The 11586-nt window shown below is 26.5% G+C and overlaps 1 protein-coding gene across 1 annotated transcript; it reads left to right on the forward strand.

The window, feature by feature from the left end:
- The first annotated feature begins 7925 nt into the window (after positions 1-7925).
- Positions 7926-10962, forward strand: LOC126893969 (iron-sulfur protein NUBPL). Its single transcript, XM_050664555.1, has 8 exons — positions 7926-8095; positions 8486-8648; positions 8707-8832; positions 8996-9035; positions 9089-9273; positions 10128-10316; positions 10379-10476; positions 10558-10962. Exons 1-8 carry the CDS (start codon positions 8039-8041, stop codon positions 10633-10635), a joined length of 936 nt encoding a protein of 311 aa, XP_050520512.1. The 5' UTR covers positions 7926-8038; the 3' UTR covers positions 10636-10962.
- Positions 10963-11586: the final 624 nt, after the last annotated feature.

Here is an 11586-nt window from a genome sequence, read left to right on the forward strand (position 1 = left end):
AATAAAAGGTTAATTTTCTCGGAAAATAAATGGAGTCTCAGATTTTAATTGGGAAAATTTTAAATTCTGTCCCGTTCCTACAACGTTTAGGTAGGAGTATGATAAATGACAATGATGCAAAAGCGACTGTTTATTTGTACACTTGTACATACATCGTAACATTGAAAAAGTTAAGACCTTAGAAGTTGTAGTTAAGCTCCATAGAGTCTTAACTGTTTTTATAAAAACAAAAATGTACACTTATGTAAAATGACCTTTCTATAGATGTAATTTTTTTTAAACCGACAAAAATACTAAATACCTGCGACATTTGAACATGGTAAAAATTGTGTCAACATTTTTATCTTTTCTCTTTAAAAATTGATAGTCAATTCTATGTTTTTCTTATTATTGAATTAAAGCCTTCAAGTCTTAGCGTTCAATGATAGTGATTTTAATCACCGTAAAATATCAATCTAAACTCGCCCTAACTATACTGAAAGTCTCCACTTTACCATGTTCTCGACTGTGTCAGGTGCCAATACAAGGGAGAGTCATAGGAGCGATGATGTCCTAAAATTTGAATTATTTTCTAAAAAGGTCCTTTTTTAAAAAATATTTTAACAGAAATGGTGATATGGGCCCCTACAAAATTTCAAAAATTCGTATCGATCCGCCCTGGACTGTGCTGAGTTTTTAATATTGGAAAACAATTTACACGTGACCTTTTAATTTTGGGAATCTACTTACATAAGACTAGGCAAGTTATTGATTATTTTCAATTTGTTAAAATTAAGTTATTTGAAAAGGTAACGAGTTAATAGTTAAAGATAATCCAATATTTAAAAAAATAAAACAAGTTAAAAGTTAAATTCGTACAATCTTATTAACTTAATGAGTTAAGTTAATCCAAGTGCTAGCAAAAGTATCATATTAATTACGTTTTAACGTAAAATCTAAAACTACGCTAAGTTAAAAAGTTTAACTTGACTTTAATTTATTAATTGGTTTATAGCAAGGCTTGAGTTTTTCATTAGTACGGGATTAAAACCACGATTCAGTTTACTTAAGAAAGAAGTAGAAATTCAGTCATTTACATAGTCATGCAAATGACTCCTTAAGAAAAAAGCGCATTGATCGCGAGCAAATTTAATAAAAAAAAAAAAACAAATTCTGCGAGTAAAGTTGTCCAGAAATAGCGTCATTTGGTTGGGTTTGTAGATTTTACAATATTGTCAACTAGTAACCCACTCCATTAATTTATAGAGTTTAACTATCGTTGCGCAGATCCGAAATCAAGAAGGTGAAATTTTGATTCGACGTTTATTAGTCGAAACGTATTTGAGCTCAGGTAGAATGAAGAGATGCGAGTTATTATCTATTTTAAAATTGAGGAGTGTTTAATTTTTAACTGTCTCCGAATAATATTATATACTAATTCAGACCTGTTTTGAATTACAAATTATGTACACTACTCAAACGTATATAATTTATCAATAAATTGAGTATAGCCAGTCAGAGTGACCAAGTTTATGTATATTAATTCAATAATAATAATATTCAATCTATTAATGTCTATGTGACAGGAATAAAAGGAAAATTGAGTTCATTTTTGTGACTCGTACTGTGTATAAATTTATATTTTTTGTAAGAGAACCCATATCGCCACTTTTTTAAATCTTATACATGTTTTTACAAAAAGAAATTAACTCGGCTTATGTTAATTTTTAATCAAATATTAATTACTAAGTTAAAAGACTGACATTTTTTTCAGTGTATAGAAAAGACTTCTTTAATGAACATGCTCACGTTCATTTTTAGTGAATGCCATTTGATTTTTTTCAAATAGAACATAAACGTGAACGACGTTTATATTCTCGATGAATTTGAACAGTTTTAAACCGTATTAAACAGTGAACAATAATATTGTACATTTTATTAGTTCATGATAAATTAGCATTATGGAAACGAATAAAATAAAAAAGTTTATTTAAGTAATAAAAATACACCCTTTATATGATTAGATAGTGTATTGACTAAAGTTTGAGTCAATACTTTTGGTTAAAGATAAAGCTCAGGCTCTATTATCATGCACGACCGAGTGTTCATGTAATTATTATTGCGAAGAGATAAAACCATCCACAACGAAATATATACGTAGCGAAGATATAACATTTTTTCGTTTGGCGGAATACATGAACATTTTTCTTATGCTCATCTCCAAACAAAACTTTAATTATGTTATTTAACGTATGACTTTTTTGTGTAGATAAAAATGTAATTAAAATTCAGTCGTTTATGTTAATAAATAATTTTGTAGACTGCAAGTAAACTATTTATAAATATACAATTAAAATATTTAAATGAACCACATTTTGAGCGCGAACGTGTATGTGATCATTTGACACACTTTTTTTGCCAAACATTAAAAAAAAAAGTAAATTTGAGTGAACAATCTTTTTTTTTTAGGCATTGAATGTGAATATGATCAAGTTAAATTTCTTAAATGCCTTATTAGTCAACCCCCTAGTCGTGTTTTTTTTTTTTTTTGACATTTTATGCACCTCAACTAGTTATTATTGTTGACAAATGTAAAGAAATGTATATGAGACATTTTATTTCAAAATTGTTTGAAAAAGGTTCAAAACTTTAATAATAAAATCCTATTGATGTAATCAGTATTTTTTAAGTGAGTTCCTTTAAAGATCCTCTCTTCTAACACGCTCTCGTATTAATTAATATTATACTATGTATTGTAAGTTTTATAATTGGAGGGTTACGTATGACATGGCCGTCGAGGAACGACAACCGACCTTTGAGAATGTATTGGAACTCATTAGCCGAAGAAAATTTCTATTATAGTTATTTAATAACTACTGCGTCAAGTAGATAAAGATATTGTATGATATTATCAGCCCTTTCTACGGAGGCACTTAATTAAAATGAATTTTCGCAGCCCTTACATTGTGATAACAAAATAAATTATTTTGCTATCATTTTAAATACTTTAGCAAATTTAGAGAGTTATTAACTTAATAGGTCTTATATTTTACCTGATGTGATATACACACTCAATAATGTTAATTATTTATGAAGTATATATGTTATAACATACCTGCTTGTATTTTTGCATTTGCCTAAGTAATAAAATTAATATATATTTTTTTTTTTAATATAATATATTAAATCAAATCTTTCAATAACATTACTCGCTGCTACAATATATTCATATTTTAATTTCGTTTTCGTTTTCGTATTTTGAGTTATAAAATATTTCTTTTAGGGAAGTTTTTAATAATTCTAATCTAAAAACAGTTCTGAATAAATTATAATTATGTAATAATAATTTTTAAATTATTGAACTTATTTATTGATCAAAACTCATATGCTGTTCAAAAAAAATTCTTAAAACTTTATAATGAAGTTCAATGTATAAAAAAACTAAGTTAAAAATATTGTTTAATCTGGATAAAATGGAAAGATTACAAAAAACTTGAAACAAATAGTATTTTCCTGAATTCGAGGGATTACATTAATTCGACCATTTTATATACCTGTATACATAAGAAATTAAATAAAATCCAAGAACTCAATTGAATGATTCTTAGAATTGGTACAACGTTGGAGTAATATCAGTAGTTGGAATAAGGTTTTCGTCCGGTTGGAGAATTAGTCTCTTGTACGCCTTGTGGTGAGGCGGTGATTGGAAATGTCTAGGGAAATTATTCTACGAATATCCGTCATAATTGAATCTCACCCATCTGCCACCTCACACCATTCTGTTTGGTTTGGAGACTTACGAGGGCGTTAGAACTATCGGTCATTAACCTCAACACAAGTAGGAACTATTTGCCTTTAAAAATTTTACACATTTTACCTAAAAGTCGAACGACTATAATATCCAAATAGTTAATTAATTTTAACAGATATACAATTATCATCATTATAATCATTTTTAGGCAAGATGAAAAAGGGTTTGTTTCTAGGTAGAGATAAAAGTAATTCAATCTAAAAAACTACATGTTTTTATAATTTTTTAATTACAGATTTTACTTGACCCGAGTGTAAAAAACCGCAATTCTATTCCAGATTATATATTTATGTGAAGTTTTTAGCATATTGCTGTATCCACTCAATAGATAATTAAAAGTTTAAAAAGTTGTTTCTGGTTTGTCATGTACAACTTATTGTACATGACATGCATACTGTATTTACGTGGAATTAAAATGCACATATTTAATGAAATTATGTTTATCATTGGGGAAATAACACGTACATACTCTGAGTAACTTTAATTATTAATCTCAATTTATGTAATTAGATCACAGATACATTTTGGTCTATAGTTCATCGCTGTTTTCAACACTATATATTTTTTCATCCTGAAGACGATTATCGTAACAGTGTTTTTGTTGAAGTAAAAGCCATTTAGTTAAAGCCCTTAATAAATTATTAAATATATTAAAAATAAAAATGATTCTATATAAGTTTTAATACTTGAACATCTGGCCTATATCTACTATCGTTGTTACGAATGTAGTATCATTTTATTCACACAGTGTATAGATTTTTAAGCCGGTAAAAGTATGTTTTGAAAAATTTTAATGTATATATAGTGATGACAATGTAATTATTATTATTCTATTAATTAGAATGATTTTTGTTAGCTAAGGTTTGAATGGCTTAGGTTTCTTGACTTGGAGACCACTATGCCCTTAACACGTAGGATATTTTTGGTATATGGAGCGAATACCGAAATGGCAAGTGTGTTATCCCTTATCGTTAAATTTAGTAGTAGAGTATTAATTCAAGAGTTCTTATTCTAGTGGAATATTTATAAGAAAAAAATTTACTAATCCCATTCAAGCGAAAAATATGAATTTTCGCAAGTAAATGTTTTTGTATTAGGAATATCTGACTCTCACATCCTTCTTTGTATTTAATGCTCAATAATTGAATTGGAGATAAGGCTTTTTACTTGTTAAAATTATATTATATTCAAACCATATTTGGCAACATAAAATGACAGCTTTTAATAGTATATTTACAGATTAGTTATTATTCCAATGAATAAAATAGATTTTGATAAAAAACTGGGGTTTATAAGAGAAATAGCCATTATTTTGATATTGCCCCAGATATTTCATTTAGAAATTTTCATAAAAAAGCGCTTTCCTTTCGATTTTATTCGACCACTCATGATAGACTAACTATTCTCCTTCTTATTGCAAGACCTATTTTGGACTTGAAATAGATTTTAAAGTATGCCCTTAAATCACAACATTGTCGACCTAGTTATTTTCTGTTAATAGCTCCATCACTTTGGTTTTATTATCATTTACATTCAGCCCTATGGTTTTTGTTTCTTTAATGAGGGCTGTGGTGCTCTGCGTCACACTCTCTCTGTCGATGTCGATACTATATTTATCCCTTTGTATACTTCATACGACTTTCTCCAGTGCAATATTGAATAGTAGTGGCGAAAAAGCGTCACCTTGCTTTAAGCCTGTTACCACTTGAAATTCTTTAGATAGTACGTTGTCGACTCTCACTTGATACATTGTACCATTCATGCATACTTTTGCCAGAGAAATAATCTTATTTGGAATTCCGAATTCGTACATTATATTATAAAGACTTTCCCGATGGATGCTATCATATGCCTTTTTGAAGTTGACAAATACCTGTCACATATTTTGCCTATATTCAAACTTTTTTTCTATAATTTGACTAAACACCGACAGCTTGAATTCCCTTTTTGAAATCCGGATTGGTACTCCCTTATACATTCATCTGTAAAGGGTTGTAATCTTCTTAGTAATATCTTTGAGAACATCTTATAAGCCGTGTTCAGCAGTGATATTCCTCTATAGTTGTTATAATTAAGTTTGTCACATTTCTTGTGTAGCGTTACATTCTTCTGGGAGTTCCTCGTCGTTCCATATTTTTGACATAACTCATATATTGATTGATGTAGTGCTTCCCCACCATATTTTATTAGTTCGGCCGGTATTCCATCTGTTCTAGGCGCTTTTCAGTTCTTCAGTCTGTTGATAGCTTTTTTTACTTCGTGCATGGATACATCGTTTATCTCCTGTTCCACCCTATGATCTATTTATACTGCTACTGGTCTCACTGGTACTTCACTACAAAGCAGTTTCTCAAAGTAATTTATTCATCTTATTACTTTCTCAATTGGGTCTATTAAAATGTTGTCATCAATATCCTTGACAGCTTTTAGATTCGGGTTAAATTGTTTGTACGTTTTAATCTTTACTAAAAAGTTCCTTATTCTACCTTGTGTGTGGTTCTATTTTGTCTCACGCAATAGTTCATTAATTTAGTTTCTTTTTTCCCTCTGCATGATCCGTTTACATGCTCTCCGTTCTGCTTCATAATTTTCTTCGCTTAACGGGATCTTAAGCTGGGAGTATCTTTGGGGAGTTTCACTTTTTTTTTCTACGGCCTTCCTACAATCACTATTAAACCATTTACTCTCTCGTTTTTTTGGTTCACCTTGTGTGCTGTGAGCTGCCGCTTCGAGTATGGTCTTTTTTATAATACTCCAGTTCATTTGTCTCTCCTTTAATTTAACTGTAATATATATTTTTCTTTTTTCTTCATCTTTGAGTTCTTCAATGTTGAATTTTGGTGTTTTTTATAAATACCTACTTGCTCTTTGTAGTATGAGACGGAAATTGCATATTACTTGGAAATGATCCGTATCACAGTCTGCATTTTTGTAACTTCTCACATCTGTTCATCTTAATACAATCTCAATATAAATCTGTTTTATTTCACTGGGTTCCTAGTCATGCTGATATTTTAGGAAATTAAGTAGTAGACCTTTTTTCTAATTTTACCTCACCTTTCTTTACTCCTTTGAGTTATAACATTCACGTTCTACTTTTTTGCACGTCTTTCAATAGACTATCATTAAAGATTTTGTTCTTTACATGATAACATAGTTTTATGTGACATTCCCAATCTCCTTTTTTATTTCATCATCCTAAGTTATAATAGAACTTCTCTATTTAACTAATTTGCCTCTCACAATATTCGTCATCATTCTACATATAATGTATAAAACTTGATAATCATCTCGTATAATTAGTATATTATATTTAGTTGATCAGCTAAATATTATATTAATAATAATATTACTAATTATAATTAATAGTAGGCTACACAATATTTTTAAAAATTTATATAAAAAAAAAGGCTATAATAAATTGATGATATTATGATTTATGGATATTTAAGTAACATACAATTGATTTAAATATTTCTAAATGAACAGCAATTTAAATAACTTACGTTTAAAGTGTACTTGACCTCCTACGAGGTGAATATTGTAGTGCAGTTGAAAGGTTTTTAAACTCTTAACAGCACAGATTCGAAGAACTACTGACTCAAATATTGACTACATGACTCATAACTTTATATAGTAAAATAGAGGTCTACTACAGTAAATTGTACATTAAATAGTGAATATTCATTAAGAGTACTGGAATTATATCTTAAGAGCCTAATTACAAATTATTTATCAGGTTTTTATAGGATTTCCTCTTTTACATTAAACCAATAATTATTTAAAATAAAAATTAATCTTTTTTTAGTGGGTAATGTCTTAAGTAATTATGATTTAATTTTATTATGTTTGCCTCCAAAAAACATATTTTACTTCATTATAGATTTTTTTTTATAATAGTTTCAAATTAAATTATATTTACATTTTTTCACTGAAAATTGTTGAATAGCATTTTAAAATAAATAATTACCTTTTTTATACTTATTTTAAAATTTTTATTTTCTATTTTTATAATAAATTTATCAAATCTTAGTAGAGGTAATGCTCTCTATGATATAATAAGTTAACTATTAGACTAATTGAGATCAGATTAGATAATTATCACTGTAGTGTTATTAAAAAAAATTATTTGAATATTCGTGGAGCCATGTTTTATTATTTTGAGGATACATAAAAAATTTACTAGAAATATTTTTTGAAAAATAAATAAATTCTTGATTTTGATAAGTTTTGTGTTATGTAATCACAATGATGAAAAAAATTATAAAGAATTCTTTAATTAATAATTTGGATATTTTTCTTACTGTTAGTACCTATTTGATTATTCTGTTTTATTTAATGTTATTTAGTCAATATTTAAAATATTTATTTACAATATTGTATGTAAAACCAATGATGTTTTTATGACAATGGTGATGTGGCAGTTACATTCTTCTTTAACTGACAAAAAACGTGATGAAACTAATATTAATTTCATTGGAATACGTGAAGGAAAAGTTTATTTATCTAAGTTTTCGAAGGCAAAATTCTTATTTTCTATGACCTTACCTTATATTATTATAAAAATTATTATCTCTAAAATTTTTAAATTAAAAATATGACTAAAAAAATATTGTATTACTATTAACTATTTTAATATGTACTATGGACTAAAAATAATTGAACTTTTAAATTTCACGTTTGGTTCCCTTTTAGTATAATATGGAGTATACATTTTCTAAAAGATTATCACAGTTAACAGAAAAGCAACTTGAATTAATGAAAAAAAAATTACCCCAAAAAAAACCAATCAAAGGAGTAGACAATATCATATTAGTAGCATCGGGCAAAGGTGGTGTTGGTAAATCTACAGTTTCTGGTAATTTTATAAGATTATTTTTAAATTAGAATATTTTTTAAAATTTATATTGTTTTAGTGAACCTCGCAACTGCTTTAAAATGTATAGCTCCTGATAAGGAAATTGGTTTATTAGATGCAGATGTTTTCGGACCATGTATACCACTTATGATGAATTTACAAGAAACACCTTTGCTAAACGATCGTATGTAATATTTATCTCATAAAACTCATTTTGAATTTTTTAAAACATAGTAAACTAAGACTAAATATTAGCTTTGTTATTTTAATTTCCTTTTGTTTAAAAAGTCAGAACTCTTAATATCAACTTAAATATCACAAACTATCATTTTTTATATTTGTTGTAGAAAATTTAATGATACCTCTTGTGAACTATGGAGTAAAATGGTAAATTAATCAAATTAATCAATTAGAAACAGATCTAATATTCCTGGTTATAGTATGTCAATGGGTAACCTGATTACAAATAATTCAGCAGCAATTTGGCGTGGATTAATGGTTATGAGTGCAATTGAAAAATTGATTAGAGGTGTCGATTGGGACCATACTGATTATTTAATAGTTGATACACCACCTGGTACTGGAGATACTCATCTATCACTTGCTCAAAATCTTCCTTTAAAAGGTACATAGATATCCAATAACTTTTGATCCAATAATCATTTTGCTGTACATTTTTTTAAAAAATTGTTTGCATTTTTAAACTGTCATAAACATATTTTTAATTATTTGTCTCTACTATGTATTTTTTTCTTAAAAATATTATTAAAAGTTATTGGATTTGTCATATCTTTGTAACTCATACTGAGTATACAGAGTGATTTATTAATTATACTCTTCATTTTTTAAATATTGATTTTTTCATAAAAATGTTTAAATTTAAATTTAATTTATTTTTATGGACTTTAGTAAATATTAAGTTTATTGTAGTGGAAATCTATTTTTTTTTTCTATTAAATAGAAAATGGTCTAAATAAAATTATTAATAATCGATAATCAGTTTTGTATTATTCATTTTTGAACTATTAGTACTATTAGCAACTATAAAGCTTTAGAGAAGGTGATTAGCAGGGTAGTGTTTAGCAACACTCTATTTTTACCATAACGCACGGATAAAAGTTTTTCCATACTGCTCACCTTATTTGCCTATAGTTAAAAATTATAATAACTCAAAAAGTAATAATACAATACTAGTTATTGATCTATCAACATTTATTTAGATCATTCTTTATTTAATGGTAAAATAATAGTAGATTCCTATTTAACTTTCGAAAATTACTTCTAAAATCTATCCTTAGAAATAATTTTTTCTTACAATAAATTTGATATTTATAATAATTTATTGTAAACTAAATTTTAATCTGTACATTTTTATGAAAAAATCATTATTTAATACAAAATAGGGGTAGTATGTTTAATAAGTCACTTTGTATATATAACAATGTTATAATAATAATTGTATTGGCTTTCTGGGTTTAGGAGTTTTGGTTGTTACAACTGGTCAGAAAGCTGCAGTCGATGTTACCACCAGAGGTATATCAATGTTTAGAAAATTGAATGTACCTATTATTGGACTTATAGATAATATGAGTGGATTGAAATGTACTAACTGTTCCCATATTAACAAATTATTTAGTAATACTATTCAAGAATTTGCTTTGAATGAAGGTAGTTTTATTCACTTATATTTATGTTCAAAGAATATTTATGTTTTATCTATGTATATCTAGGTATCAATTCATTGTTTTCTATACCTATGGAACAATCTATTATTGATTCTTGTGACAGTGGACAACCTGTTGTCATTTCTCATCCCAAATCAAAACAAGTAAATTTTTATTTAGAACCATTATATACTTATTGTGTTGCTGCTATATATATGTGCCACTTATGAATTTTTTGGTTACAGGCTGAAATATTTAAGACAATTGCTCAGTTTATCATAGATTGTGAAATTAATTGTATAAATAAAAAACCTGTTAATTAAGTTTATATTTTAAATTTTCAGATTAAAAATGTTTAAAAAAATTTATTTCATTTTTTTTTTTTTGTACTAGATTCTTTGTTAATAAGATATAGTGTTCAGTAAGTAAGAGATTGGGTTTATATTGTTCTCATTTGTAACAATACACTTGTTTCCCTTATTACTGAACACTATATATTTATGATAAGAGTAACTTCTGGATAGATAATTATAGTTAGTACCATTTAGTTGTACATTGTTCATATTTTAGTTAGATAATTATTAAGAATACTAAAGTGTAATTTTTTAACATAAACCTCATGATTAATTAAATATAATAATGTAGATAATTTTTTTTTGTTTTTAATTTCCATTTTTTTGTAAATTTAATAATCGTAAATAATTTAAGGAAACCCTTATAAAGCGTAAGGAGTTAATAAATAATTTACTTCATGACTTTAGAAAAGTATGTAATTAAAATACAAAAAAAAGTTAACAATATTATCATTTTTAATTTAGTAAGTGGTTAAAAGAATGATTAAGGAATCTTATTAAATATTTATATGTTATTTTTCATCCACTGCTTTTATAGAAGTTGATCATGTTTTTTTAAAAATAGTGGTGGTCCACTGTTAAGTTTAAAATTTATAAAACAGTATAATTTGTTGGTTGTGTGAGTAAATTATAACAAATCTATATTATATATATATATATATATTGTTTAGACTTATAAATTAGACTATAAAATAAGTCTGACATAACATTTTGTAAAAAAAAATATTTTTAAATAATAAAAATTAAAAATATTTGATATTTAGAACATTTTCTGAAATTTTACTGAGAGACGTGTACTTTAAACTTTTATTGTATAAAAATTTATGCTAGAATCATTCTAGCAATAAATGGGAATAATAAGTGTACTATTATCATTTATATATATATATATATATATTCAATTGATATTTATGTAGTATC

The sequence above is a fragment of the Daktulosphaira vitifoliae genome, unplaced genomic scaffold (assembly GCF_025091365.1).
Source record: "Daktulosphaira vitifoliae isolate Bord-2020 unplaced genomic scaffold, ASM2509136v1 Scaffold_1, whole genome shotgun sequence".
NCBI classification, from domain to species: Eukaryota; Metazoa; Arthropoda; class Insecta; order Hemiptera; family Phylloxeridae; genus Daktulosphaira; species Daktulosphaira vitifoliae.

What these genes read in the sequence shown, in the direction of transcription:
- LOC126893969 (XM_050664555.1), top strand. Translation starts at nt 8,039, where the DNA reads ATGATGAAAAAAATTATAAAGAATTCTTTAATTAATAATTTGGATATT. An exon ending in AACACCTTTGCTAAACGATC is followed by an intron (nt 8,833 to 8,995) that starts GTATGTAATATT and finishes TATTTGTTGTAG; the next exon opens with AAAATTTAATGATACCTCTT. An exon ending in TCAAAATCTTCCTTTAAAAG is followed by an intron (nt 9,274 to 10,127) that starts GTACATAGATAT and finishes TTCTGGGTTTAG; the next exon opens with GAGTTTTGGTTGTTACAACT.